The sequence below is a fragment of the Borostomias antarcticus genome (assembly GCF_949987555.1).
Source record: "Borostomias antarcticus genome assembly, chromosome: 33".
Classification (NCBI taxonomy): Eukaryota; Metazoa; Chordata; class Actinopteri; order Stomiiformes; family Stomiidae; genus Borostomias; species Borostomias antarcticus.
The window spans coordinates 2,634,591-2,661,090 of record NC_140266.1 but is presented as its reverse complement, the minus strand read 5'-3'; the positions used below and the strand labels follow the sequence as shown (position 1 = coordinate 2,661,090).

General features: G+C 46.0%; 2 protein-coding genes across 2 annotated transcripts in view; one reads left to right on the top strand and one right to left on the bottom strand.

The window, feature by feature from the left end:
- syn2b (synapsin IIb) overlaps window positions 1–26,500 on the top strand; it is a gene marked incomplete at its 5' end in the record, with an annotated part of 48,444 nt that overhangs the window by 12,486 nt on the left and 9,458 nt on the right. Inside the window, 7 exon segments of the mRNA XM_084460663.1 lie at window positions 8,304–8,361; window positions 11,557–11,648; window positions 13,010–13,166; window positions 13,538–13,627; window positions 24,005–24,067; window positions 24,343–24,485; window positions 24,625–24,699. Coding sequence (XP_084316789.1) covers window positions 8,304–8,361; window positions 11,557–11,648; window positions 13,010–13,166; window positions 13,538–13,627; window positions 24,005–24,067; window positions 24,343–24,485; window positions 24,625–24,699 — 678 coding nt within the window.
- Window positions 15,173–20,926, bottom strand: LOC311327588 (metalloproteinase inhibitor 4-like; the record flags this gene model as incomplete). Its single annotated transcript, XM_084460677.1, has 5 exons — window positions 15,173–15,370; window positions 15,705–15,829; window positions 16,131–16,245; window positions 16,508–16,605; window positions 20,791–20,926. 5 exons carry the CDS (start codon window positions 20,924–20,926, stop codon window positions 15,173–15,175), a joined length of 672 nt encoding a protein of 223 aa, XP_084316803.1.

Below are 26,500 nucleotides of genomic sequence, written 5' to 3'. Positions count from 1 at the left end.
TATAATGTAATGAGGGTAGTTGTCATTATAGCGCCTGATTTCCCAAGACATGAGTCAAGCCTAATCCAGGTCGAAGAACCATCTTCAACGGACGACCTTCGTGATTCTCATACGCTTGACCGTTCTAGAACTCTGCGTTTGGTATGCGCCGCGCCGCGCGAGTGTCCTTATGGCCGGCAAGTTCATCGGCATGCTGTTGGAGAGAAACATCTAATCTACATTCTCCGTGGGTCTTCCGCCGGCGCGGCCGTTGAACGGACACTAATGAGAGCCGGGGAACGCTAGAGACAGGGCAGAGCTGTCTTCCCCCGTTAAACCGCACAACGTCTTACTGGCGCACGGGACGCAATTAATCACGAGCAGTGAAGCAAACAGCGAGAGCGAGGTCCTCCATGCGTAGTGACCAGGGTCTGCAACACAACAGGGGTGTCGGCTTTGAAGATGAGGGCTGCGGAAAGATAGCAGGCGGCTTTCTGTATGCATAACTGAGCAGCGCTAATTAATCTCTCGGAGGGTAATACGGGCCCAGAGTGATGAATGGTGGTTTACGCCTACGGCTACCATCTATTAACCCGCATAAAAACCGATGTCCTTTTCGTTGCTCTCCCGCCTTTAAAGATTAATATTAATCCACGGGGAATTGTGGAGCTCTACGCGGTGAGAGATGGATCGCGATGCCTGGCCAGATGCATATGGTAGAGGAAGGTTCTGCATGAATAAATAGGAAAATCAATACCCAGGGAGGATGGGTGTATTCAGTTGGTTGCAATCTGCAACCTCACCACTAGAGGCCACTAAATTCTACACAGTGCACCTTTAAGAGAGCTTTGAACAAAAGTTGGCGTTTGCCGCCTTCACAGGACCCATACAAATGCGAGGATATCCCACAGGGAGGCTACGCCTTCCCCTTCAAATGTCACCCCTCAAAACTATCTCCCTGCCCCCTGGTTTGAGCCACAAGAGAGCCTGCCTCTCTACAAGGCAGTGGGATTTCTTTAAGGGCGCCAGGACGAGTAGGCCTCACCAGCAGTCACTGAGGGAACCCATACATGACAAACTGTCAAACTGTAGAGATTCAGCAGCATAAAAAAACACACGACCTGCAGTAATGTTACGGATCGTTAAGAGTTTATGTCCTGCAGTATTTTTCCCTCAGGATTATTGCAGCTTGGATTCTTAGCTCCTCCTCAAGCCTCCACTCTTCTATTTTGAGGGTCTTCCACAAGACCCCTGCAGTAGTAGCATACTGTATTCATCCTATTCCGTTTCTCAAATATTCTAAATAGCTGTCGCATTTTCATTTTTTTTATACTGAATGTCATAATGACTCTTCTTATTCTAGCTGCCAGCGGGTGGCTCAGTCGTTTTCCCGTGCTATCTCTGGAAAGCTAATTCGTTCCCCTAGGGGACTTCACGACTACGGGAGTGTGGCACGTCTCATTGGCCAGCCTGAGAACTGCAAGACAAAGCAGAAAGAACAACGGAATTAGTGATGGTCAGATAGCCCTACTATTTCATGAGAACCGCTGAGGAGACAGTAACAATTTCACACGGTTACTTGCGATCATTTGTCCTGATCCACTGTGAGATTCGTCCTGTCCTATAGGACTGTGTTTCTCTTATAGCTCTTAATACTCTTATAGCTCAGCACTTTTGCTCTGTCCCTTCGTCTCTTGCTCCACACAGCTGAACACAGATATCATTTGAAGCCTGGGAGAACTGTATAGTATTAGAAAAAATAACTTATCCCCCCCCCCAAAAGAACAGAATAGTGCACCAGCAGAGAAAGGCTACAGTGTCTCGCTTCAGCAGGTCGGCTAAACCGAAAAGGCCACTGAAGTCACAACCACTGCTGCGTAAAATAGACTATAATACAGTAGATTTTAGTCTGGGGAAGACTGGGAAAATGGGATAATTCAACTGCTATTCCTTGTCAAAGACACATGCTCTGATAGTGTTTGTTCAGTTTTTCTCATCAGGCATACAGGATATCTCCCCCTGACCTAGGGTCAATGAGCCTCAATCTCAAGGTAACCTGAGGGACAAAACACAAATATGAGAAGACCTAAATGCGGTTGTTTGTGGATAACTTCCCAGTACAAACGTGTAAGGTCTGCCTTTCCTCGGAGCTAACTGTAGCCTACATCCTGTCATAATCTACAGCAGAGTCTATTGTGCGTTGATGGATCTTCACAGTGCTGTGAGCAGACAGCAATGTTATCTTTCTCCAACCACGCTGAGGCAGAAATAAACGGACACTGTGGGTTCTAAAAATGGAACATGCAGCATGGGGTGACAGGACCTCTCTTTAGGAGCAAGAGCAGATTTGCCAGCTTGTTCAGAACAAAGCACGCTGTAGAGGTGAACGTAAACTCTGACTGCCCACTGAGCAAAGACACGTCTAAAAGACGTCTTTTAGATGTCTTTTCTGTCTTTTTCGGACATCCAAAGACATCCAATTAGGAGCCAGAATTTTTTTTTTTTTTTTTACATTCAGATATTGAACCCGTTTTGCACGTCCACAGACGTCTTAGAGGGGTCCAAGCCAGACGTTTGAATATTGAGGGGTCCAGCAGACGTACAAACAGGGTTCTGGACCGACGGATGTTATTAAGACATGATCTGAACGTCTCCCTGACGTTGCGTGTTTGCTGGGTGTACTAACGTTCTGAATGTTAAGACTTCGTTCTAAATCAGACACGTGACTACGCACAAAGAATGCCTTCATCTTTTCAAAATAGGATGTCAAGGTGCTTTAGGTGTTTTCATAACGTTTTCTTTAGTTTAAAGGGGTAGTGGGCTATTTTGGACATTTAGCCCTATTTGTGGTCTGTCTACCGTGAACCTGAAACATACAGTAGAGACCATAATTTGACTGATCGTCCCAGAATTGAGCTACAGTAGCTGCAGGCTTTCACTAGACTACAATGGAAGTCAATGGAGTATGTAAATGCCTTGGAAAAACTTTGAATAATGTTCATATGCTTTTCCGAGATGGCAAGCATGGGATGTAATCTTACCACTATGCTCTCCTGTGAAATGTATCACAATTCACATATTTTTTTACATTCTCTATGTTTCAGGTTCATGGTAAACAGACCACAGTTGTCCAAAATAGTACACTGCCCCTTTAAAAATGTCAAAGCGCATTCGATGCATCTGAGGACATTTTTGTTAGTGCTGTGTGAGCTGCAGAAAGCATTACGCAACAAAGCTGCAGGTCTGTGTGTCAGCTCTGTGTGACAGTCCCTTTAAATTGGCTTTGCACTGTGTAGCCCTAGCAGCAAAAAAGCCAACAGTGAGAGCAGCTCAGCCAAGGACAAAATGACAAAGCTGTCTCATTAAACTGGCAAAATAAAAAGTTTTTTTTTTAGGATCTCTGTGGATGGATAAGACATTTTATCGTCGATCACAGAGGGGATTGAACATCTGCTCTTCACAACGACATAAGGGGACTGTTAATCATGCTGCGTTGTTGGCTGGTTTAGTTTAGTGAAAATGAGACAGACATGGGAAGGTGTACGCTGGGCTGACATGACTGACGACGGTTTTAGTTAGCGTTATGAAGGCTCAGACATTAATGCAATTTGATAGACTTAGAGTCATTAAATTAAGCCCAAGATTAATTAGATTAGTAGATAATGAGTGTACCAGTCCCCCCCTGTTCCTAGTATAATTTCTCATTCAAACATGGTTTGGATACGCCCCCACCTCACATGTATTGGTTTATTATTTTCTTTATTTGGTTGTTGTGTGGAGCGAGACCTCATATACCTGCCGTAACGTCTGGAACATGTGCTTCACATTCTCTACTCTCAAAGCTGTAATTAGCACTCAATGTTTTGCTAAGAAGCACAATCTGAACTCTGTAGCAGCTGATCATTTTAAAATAATGATGAATGTTAATAGTGTAACGGGTCTTTAATGCTAAATTGGGTGCAGCTCTTGACTCTGTAGCACAGATGCAACTGAAAAAGGTTGTAGCTAAACAAAAAGCTCCATGGAGGAACGAGGAGATACTGTAAGTCAATTACAGACCAAGCTACAGGTCTACCGTGATATTCTCAAAGAACACCTTTACTCCTTTAACAAGGGCATACGAAATACTAGAAGAGATCACTTCTCAAAACTGATTTCTAGAAATCAAAACAATTCCAGGGCACTTTTTTCAACGATTGACAACTTCTTAAATCCCGCCCGCCCCCTATACACTATGTCAACATGTCCTTTACCTCCAAGTGTGAGGAATTTGTATTATATTTCAGAGACCAGATGAAAAGCACCCAGTCAAGACCAAATGTTTTGCTTGATGACCCTCTTCTTCCACGGAGTTAGATATGACATTAGATAGAACATTTTAGATAAGAATTATTGTTAATGATTATCAATGTGTTTAATTGTTTATTGTTATTAACATGCATTAGTATTATGATGTTTTCCTCCACCCCTGTAGTTATTGTCCACATGATTGTAAGGCCACAGAGGGCCGCCTGGTGATGCTGGCTACAGTAGCACCTGTTATTTTAGATTTAGTTAAGTTGGTTTAAACATAGGATTTAGGATATAGGTAATTAGTATAGTATAGGATTCTACAGTCACATAATTTGTAGCCTCGGCTACAGTTGTGCTCTGTGTATAGAGGTGACGCAGATTTGAGCTCCACACTGCTTCTCCACAGAAGTCCTCCTTAGCTTCACACTGCTTCTCCACAGACGTCCACCTGAGTTCCACACTGCTTCTCCACAGACGTCCTCCTTAGCTTCACACTGCTTCTCCACAGACGTCCACCTGAGTTCCACACTGCTTCTCCACAGAAGTCCTCCTTAGCTTCACACTGCTTCTCCACAGACGTCCACCTGAGCTCCACACTGCTTCTCCACAGTCGTCCTCCTGAGTTCCACACTGCTTCTCCACAGACGTCCTCCTTAGCTTCACACTGCTTCTCCACAGACGTCCACCTGAGTTCCACACTGCTTCTCCACAGACGTCCTCCTGAGTTCCACACTGCTTCTCCACAGACGTCCTCCTGAGCTCCACACTGCTTCCTGGGTTCTCAGTAGGACAGCTCTTTCAAGAAATCTGTAGCAAACCTCTAAAGCAGAGGAGAGTTTCATAATGCTGAGCATGTACCTAACTTGCAGACGTGGTAAACACATAAATAAAACACCTGCATTGTCCACAGGTCAATGAATGTGGCGCTGACCAGAAGTGAACCTTGCCCCGAAACCAGCCTTAACTCAATACCATATCTGCACCAAACAAATCAATCCAAGATCTCTTGAGATACTTTTTCCCTCTTATGGCTGAGGTTGCTGTAGTCTGGCTAGCGCATGGTGGGGGTGAGCTAATCAGATTTCAGCGCCTATTACAGTAGGGGCGACTTCCCCTAGAGCTCCAGCGTTGCAGGGACATGGCGGTCATACTTGTGACCGCGCTCATTAGTACCCTGTTCACCACTTCTTCTTCTTCTTCTTCTTCTGTGGTGGAGGACAGCAGCAAAGCAGGCATCACGTAACCCAGAGCCAACACCTCCTATAATTAGACTGGCAGCGAGCTCGGCCAAGACTACACTGCTCTGCTGGCCAGACCTTTAATCAAAGCTGTTTCTACAGGGTCTTGAACCGACGGCTTTTATGGAAGGGTATAAAAAGGACAAATCCTAAGGCCTGTCAAATTACACAAAGTGTAACGGCGTCGCTCGACAATAAAGCGCCGTCCACCCTCATTTTGTCCACACTTTTCTCTGTGCTTGACCCATCCCGTCGTCCTTCCCCCAAGGGCAGCCGGGAGCAGACAGTAGGCAGCGTGCATGCTGGGACGCGCCCAGGGACCAACCAAGCGCTCTTGTCCGTCTTCGCCAGGAACGGACAGCGTTAGCGATCTGTTCTGTTCTTCAGCATGTTTTTCATATTGGGTTCTTTGTGGGGGAAACCCTTGCGAACACGTGGAGAACCGCAAATGCCCAGAGACCTTCTTGCTGTGAGGCTACAGTATTAGGTACTGCGCCACCGTGACGCACGTGATCGATTTTGGGGTTCAGTGTCTTGCTCAAGGACACTTCGGCACATTCCGGAAGCTAGGATGGAACCGGAGATCCTTGCGATCCTCAGCAGGCCACTTTACCTCCTGAGCTACGCGCCGAACTCGGGTCCTCCTACCTCCTGAGCTACGCGCCGAACTCGGGTCCTCTGACTTTACGAACACACGTGACCGTGTCTCATCAACACCGCTACCAGCTACGCCACCGAAAAGCTAGCAGTATTTATACCAAAGAGTGAGTTTAACCAATTGAACTCGGCTACATTTACTAGAAGTCGAAAATATTATAACAACGTCAAAAATGCCATAGAGACGTTGTTAGTTCTTTGCACTTTGGATTTTGTACCACCAATAGAAGCCCATCCTTGCCAGGTTGCTATGCTCTGCAAATTTTTTCATCTTATATATAAGCATTGTCAGACTAATGGTGCTCAGAGAGCACAGACCTCCGCCCCTGCATGCATTCCGTGGCTCTGTGCGCGCCAAAATTGAATGGGTTCTAAATTGTCCCATGCTACACCCCTCCACTGAGTTTCATGAAAAGCGGTCCGGTAGGTTTTGCGTAATCCTAGTCCAAAAAAAGAACAACGGTGAATGTCGGGCCGTGTTTGGGCGGCTGGCTCGTGGAACCGCCCGGTAATTTGGATCCGCTCCAGAATGTAATGGGCTCTGAGGTGACCCATGCTTCACCCTTCTACCAAGTTTGGTGAAAATCGGTGCAGTAGTTTCTGCGTAATCCTGCTGACAGACATACGGACGGACAAACACACGACACCGAAAACATTACCTCTCGCCCCGCACTGTCACTGGGGCGGAGGTAATTAGCATCATCAAAAGCTCTTTTGCACTATAGAATATTGCGACATTTAAAAAAAAAAAGTAGGCGTATTATTGGTAAGCTATGGATGTGTCATGTACCTGTATTATTTTTTTGGATTTTTCCGTGTCGGATTCATGCTACTTTGAACTTGGGATTTGAAATGACATTCAGGTTCAGAGGCACCATTACCTGCATACCAATAAGCTTATTTATGAGTCCTTCCCTGGAGAGGAAACCCTCCAACCTCTGAGTTGGCCTATTTGACTTTGTATTCTAAAGCTCTTCTTGTAATTTGTCCCGCTTAATGGATTTTGAAGTCCTATACTCAGGTTTCGACACACATTTGGAAGAAAATATCCTCAAATGTACTCTATTAAAAGGGAGCCTGGATTTTCTTTCAGTCAGTTGATCCTGACTCAGTGATGATGTCATACTGTAGCAAGATCCCATTTCAGTCGCTTTGTGAGAGCAGCTGACAGGTTGATGACACCTCTATTACAAATGCACATCGATCGCCCCTCTCATTATTCGGTCAGCTCTGTATGGAATATCTCTAATTAGTCCCTTCTCATGTCCCTTCATTGATTGAGGGGGGCTTTTTTCGATGAGACTGTGGGCCGCTGTTAATAGACATGGACATGGACCAGATAGGGCCAGGACAATGGAGTCATCGACGTCCCAATTTATGGCCTGCATGACTTTCATCGCCAAGGTGTCCAAAACACGTGTCCAGGCCTAAGAGAGAATCAGACTTTTAAAACCACACTCACCTATCTTGAGTCACCCAGGCAATTAACTCCAGCACAGCTCCAGCAGGATGACAGTGGGAAGAGCTTAATCCTAACGATGAGCCTCAGAATGCGAGGAGGACACACATCACACTGATTGTGATTGGGCCATCTGGAGTTTGTTTATTTAAGCCTACTCTCTGTAACCTCTATGCTGTAGGCTACAGGGTATTCATGGTGATGCTCGTTTGTGGAAAATAAATTTAAAAAAAAATTGGTCAGAGGGAGGATTAACACATTGCTGGGAAGCTCCCAGGCATCCATTTTCTTTTCAAAATGACGCCCGTAGACTTTATGTTCCAGCAGATGGCAGTATTGCATAGGCACATATAGGTACAGCAGAGAAGTAGCCTAGGAATAACAGTATTTTTCAGTTGCAGATGGCCAAATAAATGTATGGGTCACCCTGATTGTTTGAACAACCAACAGAGCAGATATGGGTGATGGGACATTCTATAAGGTTGACTAGGCTATGTCCATCATCATTGTTGTAGGATACTCACAGGTGCATTAACACTGGCACGAGAGTAGCCTAGCATCGGGCTGACCCAGGATCTGGGACCCAGGCCAAAACAGCCATTCGGGTTTTCTCTCCTCAGTATAAAGATGGTTACGAATGAAGTTATGCCTGAACATGTCTCTTTCTTCTTTCCCAGGGTAAAGTTGTTCCGGGGGAAGAAAGTACAGGGGGACTACGACATCAGGGTGGAACAGGTAGGCTAAAACACCGAGCCCAGCTAAGAAGCAGTAGCCTAAAGCACCAATAGCAGCATGTGATGCGGATTTGTTCACTGCATATTAATTAATATGCTTAAGCCACATGCTGCCCAGAGGCTGAATGTGAAGCACAGAAGCTGAAAGTGATACACAGTCATAATCACTGTGAAATAGGCTACCATGAAAATGTATCAAATGAAGGCCACTTGATTTGCCTACCCAGATAGCAAGCGGATCTGGGCCATATATGGGCCGGAACTAAGCCACAAGGGCCAGATCTGGCCTGGATATGGCCCAGATCCGCTTGCTATCTGGGTAAGGTAGCCCAATATTTATTTATTTTATTTTGAGAATGTAAACACTTCATTTGATCTTGGCCTGGCTCTGCTCAGGCCTGGAGGCCATTTTGTTGTTTCCTCCTCCCATCCTCACTTCAATGTTTTCAAACTCAAAATGCTGCATCTGCTGCCCTATGCAGTAGACCGGGGCATCTTGTGATAGTCATCGCTATCTTCCCAAGTATACATGTGAAGTTACCCCAGTAAACATTACAGTATAAAGTCATAGCTCAGGGTGAAGTAGTTGATTTTTTTTGTTATTTGTTTATTTGTTATTTGTTCATTTATTTACTTACATGGGTGGATCCTGTTATCTCATGCCCTGACACTGACGCCCTGGTATTGACACGTCTGTCAAATAAATCACACTTTTAACTGTAGAAAGGAGTGTGGAAAGCTTCTACTATCATACATGTCCTTATTTGTTGAAAAATATAATGTGACAATCGTGCTTGCATAGTATGACAACTGATGGGGCAACTTGTCAGAAATGCACATTAAGTACTTAACCATTTATAATTCTATATTGAAGTGAAAAGTAACAATCTGAAGATTATAGATTATCGGGGCGACTGGTTTCCCCGTCACTCCGAGGCCCCTGTGGTCGATTGACGCGGTCACGGCACTTCTCTGTCCTGGCCCCGCAGTGGTGGAACGAACTGCCCACTGACGTCAGGACAGCAGTTGCTGCCCATCTTTCACCGCAGGCTCAAAACTAATCTCTTCAAGAAGTACTACAACGATCATCCCTCTTAAGCACCTATTGTATTTTAGATTGCTATTCTTGCACTTTGCCTTCAGCACTAGATTATGCTCTTCGTCACTTGCTTTAAAAAGGTGATTCACTTCTTCAGTTCTGGAAAGTAGCAGTACATTGGCTTTTCCTATGTTAAATGCAATTATTGTAAGTCGCTTTGGAGAAAAGCATCACCTAATTGACTGTAATGTAATGACTGTGATGTACTGAGACTGGGGAATTGAAGTGAAAGCAAAAAGTGTGACAACATGCCCCGGCCTCCCTATACGGGTCAAATTATTCCAATCCAGAGACCAACCTCTCTAGACCCTTGTTGTGGATCTGAAAAGACAAGATGGTAATCTATGTTGATAGGCTAGATTTCCCTCTATCAAAACCTTTCAGATCACTGGATGTTAGTAGATGCATTCCTCTGTGAAGGGCACATCGTCAGTGTTTTCACAACAGTGTGTGAATCTATCTTGATATGCTAGAACAGCGTTTCTCAACTGGTGGGTCGCGACCCAAAGGTGGGTGGTGGAGCCGTTTTGATTGGGTCGCGGCCTGGTGGGCGGTTTCCCTTTTCTTTTCTTTCTTTTTTTTTAAGGGATTTTAAAATATATATATATTTATAGAGAAAATGTTGGGTTTTTATTTTGCAGGACACACAATTCAATTCAATAATTTCAATAATTTATTTACGAGACATGACAGGAAGTGGGCTAACCTTAGCGTGGGCCAATGTTGTGTTATGTGTCACAGACTTTTTCTATTTTTGTGGAATAAATTTGAGTGCTGTGGAATGAATTTGGGTCACGACTTCATGATAAGGAAAAATGTGGGTCCTGAGGCTCCACCAGTTGAGAACCGCTGTGCTAGAATGAACCTTCCCTCTGTCAAATCTTTTTAAATCACTGGATGTGATGCTGGTAGATGTTGCCTCTGAGAAGGGAACATCAGTGTTTTCACAGTGTGTAGGCTAAATGGCAGAATCGGCTCAACAAAGCAGCGCAGCTCTGCTCAATCAGTGTAATGTGCATGACGTGTGTTTGCGGCACGCAGCACGGCACACGCTCACACGGCTTCAGCCTTCCTACCGCTGTGCTCACGCCTCTCCTGCCTAGATATGTCCCCTTCATCCCTGGAGCCACTTACACCCCCCGGAGCCAGTCTGGCTCTCATTACTGTACCGCTCGCCCACTGTCCTCTCAGACACACACACACACACACACACACACACACACACACACACACACACACACACACACACACACACACTCTCTTTGTCCCTCTCTGTCTCTTTCTGCCCATACCATTTATAAACACCCCTCACACACTTCTTCGATACGTCGTACATGTCCCCCCCCCCCCCACACACACACACACACACTCGCGCTCACCTCACCCTCCCTCCCTCGCTCTCCTCACAAACAATGGAAGGAAACCGAAACTCCCATCATCCGTGCGGCGTTCAGAGAGGCTCCCCCGCTGTATTCTCAGCAGCTGGAGGATCTTAATGTGTACATTTTTTTTGTGTGACCGAGTCGACAGCCTAGGTTCCACTCAAAGAACCTATGGCAGACGCTATGTCAACATGGTGGTCAGGCCTTCCCACCATGGCAGAGCTGCTGTTTTACTGTAAGTTAATTATCTCCCACTCACAAAGTGATGTCAGTTGGAACAGATTCTATTTTCTGTTGTGAGAAAAACAACCGAGTCACTCTGTGGAGAACGCCCAAGAAGATGACTCCCGACAGAGGTTTGGCAACCATGCCTGGGGTTTTGATTAAAAATGACTAGTAGGTCCACTCGGTGTGTCAGTATCCACCGGAAAACCATAACTACCACAGCCTTGGAAGTTACTAATTGATTGCAAGAATCACACCTAATGTGATGGGAGTCATGAAACGAATAGGCACCACAGCGTCTGGTGGAAGACAGGAGTGGGCAGATAGTGGTGCTGAATCATCTGACCCTAACCTCAGTGTCAATGACACAGCGGCTAGGATGTGATGACAGCACCCAGACTAGCAGTAAGTCATCTGTATTGATGCACTGGGGCGCCTACTGTATATGATAACTGTTGTTACCGTAATAACTATCGTGCTTCTGTTCTAGGCCGAGTTCTCGGAGATTAACCTCGTGTCCCATGCTAACGGAACCTGTAACGTGGACATGCAAGTCGTCAGGAACGGAACCAAGGTGGTGAGGTGAGAACTTGGCTTGCTGCCTCGGGTTAGAACAGAGTTATTAGAACACAAGGAGTTGTAGAAGTGTATAGCCTGCTGGTGTGTATAGAACATTGCTTTTATACAACGGTTACTACAGCTATTAGTGTAAAATAAACACACAGCAATGTAAAATATTAACATTTATTCAATTTATGCAACAACAACAACTACAATGCATTGTATCAAATGGGAGGCGCATTAATACTGAAAATGGAATGATATGCGGTCCCAGGTGTGTGTTACAAAGTATTTTAACACGGTTTACAGCCAATCAGAATCAAGAACCAGAACTAACTGTTGTATAAAGACCTGTTGATAGACGTCTGACTGACTGATACCAGGCAGGACTGGGCTAGAGTCAAGGCTGGAGACTGAGGTGACACACTTAGTAATATGATAACTAGGCTGCAGCACCACAGAACGCTCCCTGGACCTTTACTCTCAAACTGTTTACCGTTCTGAATGAATGGAAAAATACAGAAGCACCGACCGTCCCAAAACCACAAGCCACAGCTGCACCAGTCCGGGCTGGAAACTTGGGATTATGCAAGAGAGGGAGGTAGCACTGGGGCTTCAAGCACACCAGGAAATGAGCTGCAGTCTTGAGTTTGATCACCAGAGAAGCCCTGTAATTATCGTTTATTCAGGGGTTGTTCAGTAGTGGATGAACGGTACGGGTCCATGTGTTTAAGAGCGTGATCTGCACGGGCTTAAGACTTCATCCACGTGTTGGGGCCTTCTCCTCACTTGTCCTGACAAGCGCCACTGGCTGCCTGAGAGGGATTTTGACTGTACGTTTTGAGGACGTGTGTACTTGCTATTCAAAGAAGTACATTATGTAGATGTATGTAGACACGTTTCATATGCAGGGTGACTAACACACATGTGGTAGGCCTCTCTCACAGCTTCCTATTGGTATTCCGTGTGCAGAAAGGCTTGGTGTTAACCAAACGGCGTCATTGTTTACACACTTGTGTGTACATACACACACACACACTTGTGCGCACACACACACACAGACATACACACATACACGATGAGACAAAAGAAAAACCAACAGGAGTCATATCATATCACCATCACTCTCTCACTGACCTGGGAGGCTCTTCTCTCTCTCTCTCTCTCTCTCTCTCTCTCTCTCTCTCTCTCTCTCTCTCTCAATGGAACACCTTCCTTCTTACCCAGCGTCCCAGTACTCTGTATAAACACAACACTGCTACACAACGTCCTATAGACACAGAGTTTTCGTTATCTTCTCTATACAATCCATCAACATGTTCTATAAATCAAGGAGGCGGGTCTCCATTTGAATTCAGATACTTACATTCTTCTCCTCGCAGGTCATTCAAGCCGGACTTTGTCCTGGTACGACAGCATGCCTTCAGCATGGCCCAGAACGAGGACTTCCGCAACATGATCATCGGCCTGCAGTACGCTGGGGTCCCCAGTGTCAACTCCCTGGAGTCCATCTACAACCTCTGTGACAAGCCCTGGGCGGTGAGTAGCGCTCGATACACTGAGGGACTGTCTGTCTGTCTGCCTGCCTGTCTGTCTGTCTGTCTGTCTGTCTGTCTGTCTGTCTGTCTGTCTGTCTGCCTGCCTGCCTGCCTGTCTGTCTGTCTGTCTGTCTGTCTGTCTGTCTGTCTGTCTGTCTGTCTGTCTGTCTGTGTCTGTCTGCCTGCCTGCCTGCCTGCCTGCCTGCCTGTCTGTCTGTCTGCCTGTCCGTCCGTCCGTCCGTCCGTCCGTCCGTCCGTCCGTCCGTCCGGTGTTTCTGACACCTGCCCCCGTGTCTGACTGCTCGCCCACTCACACGGTTCTCCTCTGCTCCGCCCACTCTGATTGGCTGCCGTGTTGGTTCCCTCCCCCAGTTTGCCCAGCTGACCAACACCCAGAAGAAGCTTGGGGCTGACAAGTTCCCCCTGATTGATCAGACCTTCTACCCAAACTACAAAGACATGGTAAGACCTGGACATCCCAGGATATGTTCTCAAACCACACATGCAGTGTGTTATGGGTAATCCACGGTCACTAGACGGAGGGGTGGCTGTAGCTCAGTTGGTAGAACGGGTCGTTCAGTGATCGAAGGGTCAGTGGTTCGAATCCCAGCTCCGACTGCCCACATGTCGAAGTGTCCTTGAGCAAGACACCTAACCCTTGCATGGCAGCTACCGCCATTGGTGTGTGAGTGTGTGTGTGAATGGGTGAATGAGAGGCCATTGTAAAGCGCTTTAAGTGCCGCTAATGTGGAAAATCGCTATATAAGTGCAGTCCATTTACCATTTAATAACAGGAGACAAAAAGTGTAATCTTTCAGGAAAATAAAATGTCCAGTTATCTTGGATAGGGAGGCTATACCCAGAATGGCTCCTGTGTTCAGTGTGTGAAGAACAACACCACAATTACAGTATTTTGAATCGATTCTTTTTATATACAATGTTTTTTGGTACAATGAAATAGAAAACTATAAATTGACAGAAAAAGAGACATAAATACTTCTTCAAACATTCTTTTGAATACAAAACAATATTATGCTAAGGAGCGTGCACAAAGAGCCTACGTGTGCTTGTGTTAGAGCGTGTATTAGCTTTTTGGCACATAAAATAAAACCGATCACAATTCACCAAGGTCACAGGGAAATTATACACAAAGACGATCTGATCTAAATTAGCTGTTAATATTTGAATTGATATTAATATCCATAGAAATATATACATTCTCGTACAGGAAACAGAGATTTGGGGCGTAATCGCAAATCATCTACACATATTGTACAATATCTAATATTGTCAACTTAGTGTGGTTCTCAAAATCCAATTCTGGCATGTTCAGCGTATTTTGATGAAAAAATGTTGGGATGGGGTCATAATCTTTTCTTTCGATATGGCATGCGGACATTAGGACTGGAGTCTCTATAATAACACCGGTTTGTCTAACAAAGCTGTGTCGTGTGGAACACAGGCTAGTCTAGTGACAACCATGACGTCATTATCAAGCCCTCCTTCCCTTGAACTCTAGAAGCATATTGCCTGGTTCTGAACGGATACATTCATAGTAGCAAGACCGACCACAAGACCTCCTGGTCTCAATAGAACACATGCACTGTATATTTGAAATACTAGGGGTGCGCTTGATTTAATTTCTCTGGCAGAAAGGAAACAATGGAACGGTCCCAAAAGTACAGTAAGCAAAAGTACAGTAAGCAAAATAAAGCACACCTCAAGAATTTCAAAATATGTCAAATGCAATATGTCAAACCCCCATCCGAAGACAGAAGATTTCCAAAAAAGAACTTGAACTTAGAAGCCCTGCAGAGTGGACGAGTAACGAGAAAGGGCTCTGAACCCATGACCCCTGAGAGCTCCTCCCTTCTGTCTGGGAGGTACAAGGGGGATGGGGTTGCCCTGGGAGGGGGGCAGGCGTTGAGATCAGGAGGTGGGTGGAGAGAGAGAGAGAGAGAGGGAGAGGGGGAGAGAGCGGGGGTGGCGCCACCTCCTGCCCCGCCCTCAGGGGTCGGACATGTCCATGAAGTCCTTCTCGGGGGGCGGGCCGCCCCGGTACCAGCTGCAGGAGCCGTCGCTGCGTTTGATGCAGGCGTACTGGCGCGCCTGCTCCCCGTTCAGGCTGTTGTCCAGCAGCCAGTCCGTCCACAGGCACTCGTTGTCCCCCGTGGTAGAGCAGGGCACCATGTAGCAGGTGTTGATCTGTGGAGGACAACCAGGAAGTGAGAGGTGGAGTCTGACCGCTGATCTGAGGGCAACCAGGGAGCTATAAGTTAAGCCTAGTTTAAACTGTATAAGCCATGCGACTGTATGGCTCGAGGCCCATAGCTTTGCGCGAGGCTTTGGGGGTCTGCAGCCTGATTGAAAACTGATATAGTGAGGCAGAGTCTGTTAACGGCAGATCTGGCTCAAAATAGCTTAGTTCTAGGTGCTTAAGAGCCTTATCCACAGGAGCCAAAAGGATGTTCTATGGCTGACCCGTGTGGAAATCGGATACGGCACGTAGGTCTGGCGTTGGAGCCGAATCACCACCTACTCTGCATTCACAGCCCATCTGGTATCTGTAGTTGAGGTTCTTCTTCTGCGACATGGAGAGGTTGTCCCAGGGCTCCACCAGATCACACAGGCCGATCGAAATCCTCCCATCGCTCCACATACTTCCTGTATGACATCACACACAAGCATATACGGTTCCGTACTTCTGGTATGACATCACACACAAGCATATACGGTTCCATACTTCTGGTATGACATCACACACAAGCATATACGGTTCCATACTTCTTGTATGACATCACACACAAGCATAAACGGTTCCATACTTCTGGTATGACATCACACACAAGCATATACGGTTCCATACTTCTTGTATGACATCACACACAAGCGTCTACGGTTGTCACGACACCCTTTCGCCCGGGTTGAAAGGGTACGCGTGCCGCGAAAAATGTCATGAATGTACCTGACAGCAGGTACTGGATCTTGTTGTTGGAGTCCAGCTTGACGCCACACAGGGAGGAGAAGACGGGCGTGTAGACATACTGGATGTCTTTGGCCTTGTCAAACCCCTTGAACATCTGCAACAGAGCAGAGACAGGGGGCGCGTTCAAATTCTGCGAACGTTTGCGAACGTTAGCGAACTATTTTCCGTTAGCTTTGGGTTCGCCGCAAACGTTTGCTAACAGAAGCTAACAGTCTGGAGAGTCAACTGTACCCGCACGTCACACAGGAGGGGATAGTGTGTTTTTGTGATGATGTATGCCAGTTGTTGTCAGCGAGTGTTTGATATGTGTTAGAGGGCTTCGTCAGATCAGAGGTGAGTCGGGGTTCGATGCTCACCTTGATCATTTTGATCTCATATTGAATCATCTTCAGGTAGGGTGAAGAGCTGTTGCCAGGAGACACAATCTTCTCCCCGGATATCTTCGCTCTGATCACTGAGAATGAAACATGAGTTGAGATCGACACGTCAAAGAGCCACAAATACTGTTCACATTTGAACATCTTGCAAAAATAATAATAAGATGGTAGCTCAGAAGAAAAAATATAAAAAAAATATTTTTTTTATTTATTTTTTTATTCTGGCATGTTCAACTTCATGAATCAATATATCTAATCTACGATTTTAAGGTACTCCCAATGTACTTTTATTGTGGAAAAATCATTTTCAAAAATGCACTTAATCCCATGTTTGACAGTGCAAGGGTGAATTTGGCTCCTCTATGAATATTTGTTGCTCTTGGGCCCCTCTGCCCTCACCCCCCCCCCCCCCCCCACCCCACCCCACACACACACACACTCTTCTCTCTCGTTCTCTCTCACTCTCTCTCTCTTTCTCTCTCCCTCACACAAACACACACACACACACACACGGCTAAAACTCACAAACTGAGTCTGGCAGGCAGAGCGGTTGTGGGTGTTTAATATGCACAAGCAGTCTCCAGTCATATAAACACTGTTAGCTCTGTTTCTGGGGTGATATTAATCTGCTCCGCATTTTTCAATGAGTCCACTGTCGCGTGATTGGGCCTCTGCCTCGCAGGCAGACCATCTCCACCCTCCTCCTCCGTCATTATCAACCCGGATCTAGCGCACGTCGGGGAGAGAAATCGAAACCCTCGCGGAATTACAAGTAGCTGGCCTCATGCGGGCTCACACAAAACGGCAGCGCACCAAGCTCGGCGGCGAAGACTCAGGATTTCAGCTAGCGTGGGTGCGCAATCCCAGAATCCTCTGAGAATAGAGCATTTCAAACATGGAACGTACTGTACTGCATGGCTGGGGTATTGACGTGACAGGATGTCACCGATTAAGTGTCATCTTCAGTGGATCGTGATAATGAAGGAAGCCTGTTGGAAAGTTGTCCGATGCTAAATAGCAACTTGCCTGTAAGGAATTAGCCTACGATTACAAACACATAACTGTCATTCCTCCGCTCTCGTTGTCCGTGTGCGCAATGCTCACCCAGCTGTGTCAGTACTGTGGTGTGATCCTGACCAGCGGGGCTGAGAAAGAGACCCCCCCCCTCCTCCTCTTCAGTCCCCTCTGGCCCTCCAGTTGCCCCCTGCTCCTCCCAATCCCCCCTCTGTCCCCCTCCGGTCCCCTCAGTCACACTCTGCTCCCCCTCCGCCCCCCCTATCCCCCACCCCCCCTCCCCGACACAGCTAAACAAACCATCCCCATTGTTATTCCGTCCATCACATAACAACATGGTGAGATTCATGCTTTTCACTCAGGTATTGGCTTGAAAGTAAGAGGCCGTGAGGGAAAGTAAGATCTAAATACTGAAACTCTGCTCGCTCAGAGGAATCCCTTAGTTTCTCTGAGGGGAGGGTAACAGTCAGTTAGTTGTGTTGTTCAGAGTCGGCCATGCTCTTATGAATACATCAACAAGTGAGTTCCAAGTACCGAGGTCATCTTCTGTTACTCTGGTGTCAGCCTGACCACAGGTGACCTCTGGATTCAATCATAGGCCACTACTTCGGCATGGTTTAAACGGCAATGGCACGAAATGAGATTTTCCCACCGGAAAGTTCCAGAACAGATTGTATTGAAGCAGATGTAGATGTCACGGTGACAGATAGACAGAGGTGGAGGAAAGCGTAGTTTCAGTGTGTGTTGACGTTTCCCCCGGCTAGCTGGGTGCTCTGGCTCAGTGTCACGGAGGGATAAACCGCAGGGAATTCCTGCCACATTACATAAACACCCCGAAAGTGAGGCTTCTGCTCTCAGCCCTTTTTACTAATCCCCTCAGCCTCTCTCAGCCTCTCGCAGCCTCTCTCAGTCGAAGCAGGCCTCTCCAAGGCCAACAAGGCCTTTTGCCTTTGAGTTTCGTCCTTGAATTGACTTCCCCTGGGATAATGTGTATTTGCTCTCTGGAGGCACATCAGACTAAAGAGCTAGAGTATGTTAGCTTGTCACTCCGACGAAAACGACAGTACTTTGGCTTTCCGGGAGAAATAACTTCACAGCTTACACTAAGCTTTTTGGCAAACTAACTGTGTTGCACCTGGCTGGTTTCCTGTATCCACCCTGAGTGTCTACATGGTCTGAAACAACAACAGGGCACAGTGATAGAAACGAATCCTCTGTTTCATCAAGATAAAGTATCCCATAATGCAGTGGTTCTCAACTGGTGGAGCCTCAGGACCCACATTTTTCCTCATCGTGAAGTCGCGACCCAAATTTATTCCACAGCGCTCAAATTTATTCCACAAAAATAGAAAAAGTCCGTGACACATAACACAACATTGGCACACGCTTAGGTTAGCCCACTTCCTGTCATGTCTCGTAAATAAATTATTGAAATTATTGAATTGAATCGTGTGTCCTGCAAAATAAAAACCCAACATTTTCTCTATAAATATATATATATTTTAAAATCCCTTAAAAAAAAAGAAAGAAAAGGGAAACCGCCCACGAGGCCGCGACCCAATCAAAACGGCTCCGCGACCCACATTTGGGTCGCGACCCACCAGTTGAGAAACACTGCCCTAATGTAAATAGTTTGGTCTGTTCGGAACTAGCCTCGTTCCCTCTTTCGACGTGGCCCTGTAGTGTGTCAGATAAACATACGTGTCTGATTGGAGTAATTCCCTTTACCAGTCCTGTCACTGTTCCTCCATCCTCACAACCAGAGAGCAATATCGAGGATGTTGCCGCGTTCGCTTGGGAACAGATGTATTAACCTCGCGCTCGCAGATGAATCCCGCGTCCTTGTCATGTTCACAAAGATGTCCTGTCAGGGGCTTTAAAGTAATGAATTAGTATGCAAACCGTCCGCCGGTGCCTATAGAGATGCTAATGAGCTTGTGAAAGTGGCGTTGTAGGTTTACTGTTGGCACTGGCCCGGCCCCCCTGCCACAAACACAGGGCCTTGCTCCGGACCTAATGGCACGAGAAACGTCCCCCCCGGGGTCCCAACGAGAGGACGCGTTACCCGGAGGTTTCCGACATATTCGCAGGAGCGCTCCAGTACGGGTGAGGGGGTCACACGGGGGTTACATGTAAAGACGTCCCCGGAGCTCTGAACGCAGGACATAGTGTGACATTTACTCAGCCCTCCAAACGCTGACCCAATTCAATTGTCTTCATGTCCATTCGACCGAGATCTCATTTAGCTTTAAGGGTTTTTAGAAAAAACGTCTGATTGCGATCACTGCAACCTTACTATCAGTGAAACCTTTTTGTTTACAGTCAAAAATAAAATAGCTCTTTCAGTAACAAAGTAGACCCTCTATATCAGGGAAAGCCTAATACTGATCCGAGTAAATGTATTTTCTATTTGTTTTTTTGGGGAAATGCTTTCTGCGGTATGTCCAACAGACAGACACCCCTCCTCCCACTTCCCTCGCCTCTCCTCTGTAGGAGACCGACCTCTGACAGGGACACAGAGCTCAACATCAGACTCCAGCCCTCTCCAAGCTGCTCCTCGGCAGAACCAGTCACATAGTAGTGTTGGTTTTGGCCAACACACAGAGGAAGAGAGAGAGAGAGCCACAGACAGACAGAGAGAGAGAGAGCGAGGATGGAAAGAGCAAAGGAGAGAGAGAAAGAGCTCAAGGGAGAGTTTGACATTGTTTTCTGTAGCGTTTGATGTTGAGCAATCTGTTTGAAAGTCCTTTGGATTTTTTGGGAGTGGGACGATGTTGAATCATTCACGTCCTTGAATATACTCGAAGCTCAGTCAATTGAACAGATTATCGCAGAACCTGTTCCGTGGATAGATGTTCTTACTGTAGTAGCCTACTAATCAAAGGAAACCAAATATTTTTTACATCTACACTCCATATAATCATACTTGACGAATCTTAATTAACAGCCCACTTTCTTATCAGACACGATTGTCCACAAGTGGACACGATTGTCCACATTGACTGAAACTTTTGTACAGCCCACTGTCCCCAACATGTTGGTGTCATATTGAGGTAGCCCCACATAACCCAGTCTGTAAACAGCTACAGGCTCACCAATCTCCTGTCTGGCAGCACAGGATCGCCAGCTGTGATTGGCTGGCATCCGCTCAAACCCACAACGCAGCATTAACGCAGCAGATCCGTTCCTGAGCACGGCCCTCAGAATGGCGAATCTTTGGGGGGTGGGGGTGGGGGGGGGGGGCTTACCTATCTCGGCGCTGCAGAAGTGCTGCTGGGGGTGGGCCGGGTTGCAGCTGCATCCCTCCGCCAGGTCCCCCGGGCGCAGGGCCAGGAGCAGCGCCGCCAGCCCCAGGGACACGCGTCCAGGCAGGGAGGTGCCCATGCCACCGCTCGCTCGCTCTCCTCTCCGCTCGCCTCTGCCTCTTCTTGATCGGCGCCTCCGCGGCGTTGGCTGTCCTGCCGGCGAGGAAGGAAGGTGGGGGGACGGGGGGACGAGGAAGGCTCGTTCGGCCGGGAGACGGGAGAGAGCGGAGATGGAAGATCGCCCTCGCGGTGCTCCCAGAGTCTCGCTGCTCCTGCTGGCTTTGACGCGCTCTCTGGGTCTCCTCCGGTCGCTTCTCTCTCTCTCTAGCTCTCTCTCTCTCTCTCTCTGTTCCTGTGTGTGTCTCTCTTTCTCTTTCTCTCTCTCACTCTGTCTCTTTCTCTCTCTCTCACTCTGTCTCTATCTCTCGGTTTCTCTGTGTATCTGTGTCTCTCTCTCTCTCTTTCTCCTGCTCTCTTTTCCCTCTCTCCTCTTCAAACGCAGGGTGTGTGTCTCTCTTTTCCCTCTCTCTTCTTCAAACGCAGGGTGTGTGTCTCTCTTTCTCTCTCTCCTCTTCAAACGCAGGGTGTGTGTCTCTCTTTCTCTCTCTCCTCTTCAAACGCAGGGTGCGTGTGTGTCTCTCTTTCTCCTGCTCTCTCCTCTTCAAACGCAGGGTGTGTGTCTCTCTTTCTCTCCCTGAATGCTGAGAGGGAGAGACTCAGGGAACCTCTTATGAACACAGAACATCCTTGGCTGTTTCAAGCACCTCCTTCTTTTTTGGGTGTTTTTTTTTTTTTTGAAAGAGAAGCTCCCTCCCCCTTCCCCTCCACCCCCCTCTGGCTAGATTGAGGCCGCCCCTGTCTCTAACTCTGCATCCGCGTCCCTGTGGTCCATAGTGAAACATGTTAATACTAATATTGATTCGAATTGTAACTAAGATCAGAGAATAGAATGCATGTACTCTGTTCCTTGATTCGGGTAATTCTTCAGGGGGAGGACATGTCCTTGTGTCACTGTGCGTCCCCATGTCTGTAAAGGTGGGGACAGCTTTGGGACCCACTGAGCAAAGACACGTCTAAAAGACGTCTTTTAGATGTCTTTTTCGGACATCCAAAGACATCCAATTAGGAGCCAGAATGAAAGTTTTTTTAGACGTTCAGATATTGAACCCGTTCTGCATGTCCACAGGGGTCCAAGCCAGACGTTTGAATATTGAGGGGTCCAGCAGACGTACAAAATGGGGTTCTGGACCGACGGACGTTATTAAGACATGATCTGAACGTCTCCCTGACGTGTTTGCTGGGGAGAGGCGTGGAACCAAAAACAAATGAGGCCTGGTTGTTTTCTGTGTTCTGTATTCATCTGGGAATAACAGAGGTACAGTCGGGGTCAAAGGTTTACATACACTTGTAAAGAACATGTATGTTATGGCAATAATTTCCAATCATTTCTACAACTCTTATATTTCTGTGATAGAGCGAGTGGAGCACATACTGATTTGTTACAAAAAACATTCATGAAGTTTGGTTCTTTTATGAGTTGATTATGGGTCTTCTTAAGATGTGAGCAAATCTGCTCGGTCAAAAATATACATACAGCAACATGTATTATCAATTTTGGTGATATAGAAAGTTGTGTAAATAAAATTAGCTTTGTGGCATGGCCTCTTAACGTCTTGTGAGTGATTAGGATTGACTACAGCTGGTGACGTCTGTAATGGAAATTCTCTATTATTAGATATTATTTGAATTCATTTGAACAACTTCAAGTTCATCAACATTGGTTGATTTTAAACGTGCTTTATAAATAAAGTTGACCTTGACCATGACATACTAGGGATGAGTTAGATCTCTCTAAGTGTTGAACAGAACAGTCCTTCTCATACTTCGACTAGAGAAAGAATTCTGTGTACTTTGTAATCTTATGTTCTTGTAGAAGTGACTGTCTCTGCTCGTACCCCAGCCATGCCAGTCTCTCTGTCAACAAAACAGGAATCCAGCTGGACTGGGGGGGTGGGAAGCGAGGGCGAGGAAAAGGCCCAGACACCAAGGTTGCTTTTTTATTCTATAAATGATTGTTGTGACTCCTAATGGCGGCTGCGCTTCTCACTTTGTAAACTTCTGTGTGCACGAAGCAAACTTTGTGTTGGACGGACCCCTTCTGCAGTTGGGTTTTTGTATTTTCTTTTGGTAATAAACTTTGTTAAACGTTGGCATTGAATCTTTTCCTGAACAATACTCTGAAACGGAAATTTCCACAACACTTCTTTGAGTCCATTTAAATAGGGCTCATTTGATACAATCATTAGACTCAAAAACGCTGCAATGGGAAAGTCAAAGGAGCTCAGCACAGATCTGAAAAAGCGGATCATTGACTTGAACGAGTCAGGAAAGTCACTTTGAGCCATTTCAAAGCAGCTACAGGTCCTAAGATCAACTGTGCAAACAATTGTTTACAACTCAAAGTATAAAGTGCATGGCACAGTTGCGTCACTGCCACAATCAGGAAGAAAACACAAGCTATCACCTGCTGCTGAGAGAAAATTGGTCCGGATGGTCGAGAGTCAAGCGAGAACCATTAAAAAGCAGGTCTGCAGTGAATTAGAAGCTGCTGGAACACAGGTGTCCACAGTCGAGCGTGTTTTACATCGCCACGGGCTGAGAGGCTGCAGTGAAAGAAGGAAGCTCTTCTACAGAAGTACGACCACGTCACCGGCAACATTTTAAAAATATCTAACAAATATTTAATAATATTAAAAAAATATCTAACAAATCAAAGAAATTCCTCACTCCAACACTTGCTGAAAGCTGAGAAACTGTGCTTTCTAGTATTATAGGGAAAATCCAATTAATATTTGAAATGTTGTCACTGTATTTTCAGGGTTAAAAGGGTTAAGGCTCTACTGAAGTTTGCTGCTGATCACATGGACAAAGAAAAGACCCATAGTAAATTCATATAAGAACCAAACTTCATGATTATTTTTTGGGTGACAAAGTCATATGTGCTCCAATCACTCTATCACAGCAAAATAAGAGTTGTAGAAATGATTGGAAACTCAAGACTGCCATGACATGCATGTTCTTTACAAGTGTATGTAAACGTTGGACCACAAGTGTATTACAGTTCCAGTCAGTCAATCTCTCATAATATGTTTCCCAGATCTCCATGCCCACATTCCCGGTGGTGGTGAAAATTGGACACGCCCATTCCGGAATGGGAAAGGTAATTAGCCGTTTACGGAAAACATAACCCATTCAGAATCACAGAGAATCTCATGACACATTGAGGCCATTACATAACTAACCCAAGACATTTGTTTTAAATTATACAGTTCTACTTTATTATAGTGGGTAGACTTCAGGCTTCAGCCAACATGTGTAAAACTTTGTAAGAACACATCATTGTCCCGCCCTATCATCTCGCATTCTCCTGGCTTTCTCTAGTATCTTCACTGTTGTTTGTTTGTTTGTTTGTGTTTGTGTGTTTGTGGGGTGCAGGTGAAGGTGGACAACCACAGTGACTTTCAGGACATAGCGAGCGTGGTGGCCATCACCCAGACCTACACGACCACCGAACCTTTCATAGACGCCAAGTACGACATCAGGGTTCAGAAGATTGGCACCGACTACAAAGCCTATATGTACGTGGTGTCTTTTTTGAAACGGGTGGATTGTGTGTGTGTGTATTTGTGTGTGTGTGTGTGTGTGTGTGTGTACAGTAGTTTCTACTGTACTGTATAATGACTATATTCTCCAATGTCCTCTTTACTCTGATTAAAGGCGAACCTCCATCTCTGGCAACTGGAAGACCAACACTGGCTCTGCTATGCTGGAACAAGTGGCCATGACTGACAAGTGAGCCCGAACCTCAGTGACCCTTGACCCTAGAGGTTGTTTCAGCTCAGGGGTGTCGCCATAAACCGCCGGTTTTGCAATATTTTTTGTGATTTGTGAAAATGTGATATTGTGAGAGGCCTGTTTCAGCTCCTCTAGCGGCTAGGTACTTGGTTCCAGGGACTTAACCCAGGGGGACAAGTACCTCGGCGTGGTTCTATGGCTGTCTCACTGCTCTGTGGTGACCGATGGTCAACTGTTCCTACCTTCCTCCGCTGTTCGATTAAATCTGACCAATTTCCAGCTTTCCTAAATCATAAATATTGTTTTTCATCCGATTGCCTCAAGACATGGTATCCTCCACACTAGGCATTTGAACATATAAAATTGCTGATCACCACTTTCATAGATTTTTTATCGGTTTATTCAACTTACTGTAGTCACACCTGTGGGGTTCTGGGTCTAAAATGGCCGCCATAGGAAATGAATGGGTAAGACTACTGTACTGTATATTATGGTCATCCAGCAGATGGAACACATCCCCATACACACACCCTCCAGACAAAACATTTAAGTGTAAGTTACGGGAACCTATCTCTTTCTCTTATAGTACAGTATGTGCCCATTCCCCAACGTAAACCATAACTTCCAGACTAAACAATGTACAGTATCGTCATTTCTCACATACCCCATATATGCTGTTTTCTTTGTGCCTTCCTCTCATTTTGCTCTGTGAACGCAATGAGTAGGCGACTGTCTATCTGTCAGACTCTGGACCATTTTGGACTTAATGTGACCGCCACTGGACGTTTGGTCCTGATGTCTACAAAGGTCATTTTTCAGATTTTTGTTGATCATGAAAGTACAAATTATAATCTTTCAAAAGATGTACCATGCATTCAAATCTGCAAATATTTGAAGAAGATATGGTTCTGTGAATGTTGATACACCTGAAATCACTAAGCAGAGAAAAAGGGCTTCAAAGATTCAGAGCTGTTCACACTTCTCACAGGACGTGGATTTTGACGACAAAATATGACAAATTGAGCGATCCTAAAACTGTTGTTTGTTATATTGAGCGGGTTCTTCGCAACTTCAGTTTGCATAATATGAAAAAAAGGAAAACGGGGGATAAAAAAACAACTGTAAACAACAAATGTATTTTGCCCGCTAGCGCACTCGGAGGATTGCAGACAGACCAAACCTCCAGTGGCCACAAACGATCATGGAGAGATTGAAATTGAAACAGAGATAGAGGAGGATGTCTCGGAAACGGAATCCAACATCGATCCAGATTTCAATCCAGACCGTTCTGAGACTGACCAACAGTCAACAGACGAGGAAGAGGCCCCTGAGGCTACAGTGACCATAGTAACGTGTTTGCTCAAAGTTCAAATCAGCCATCATGGTTTTGGGCCTCATAAAGACATGTACAATTAGTGCAATATCTTAATATACCTATAACCCATTTGGCTGGCCAGCTAAAAAACTAAAGGCATTTTTCTCAGTGTTACCCTTTATGTAGTTACTGCAGTTAGACTTTGTAGGGCGGAGTACTCATGTTAACCACTAGTTGAAGACCCCCCCCCCCCTTTAATCCACCCCCCCCCCCCCAGCAGGTGTTAAACAAAATCTGGTGCTGATTTATGTTTATTTTGTGTTAATATATAAAGCAGTTAAAACAGACCTGTCAAATTCGACCGCGAACGGATTCATATCATTATAAGATACAATTTATTGTAGTTCATTAGTCTGGCCGGGTGATTACTGTTTTTTTGCTTCCCTCTGGAATATGTAGAGAGTGGGTCGTATGCCCACCTCC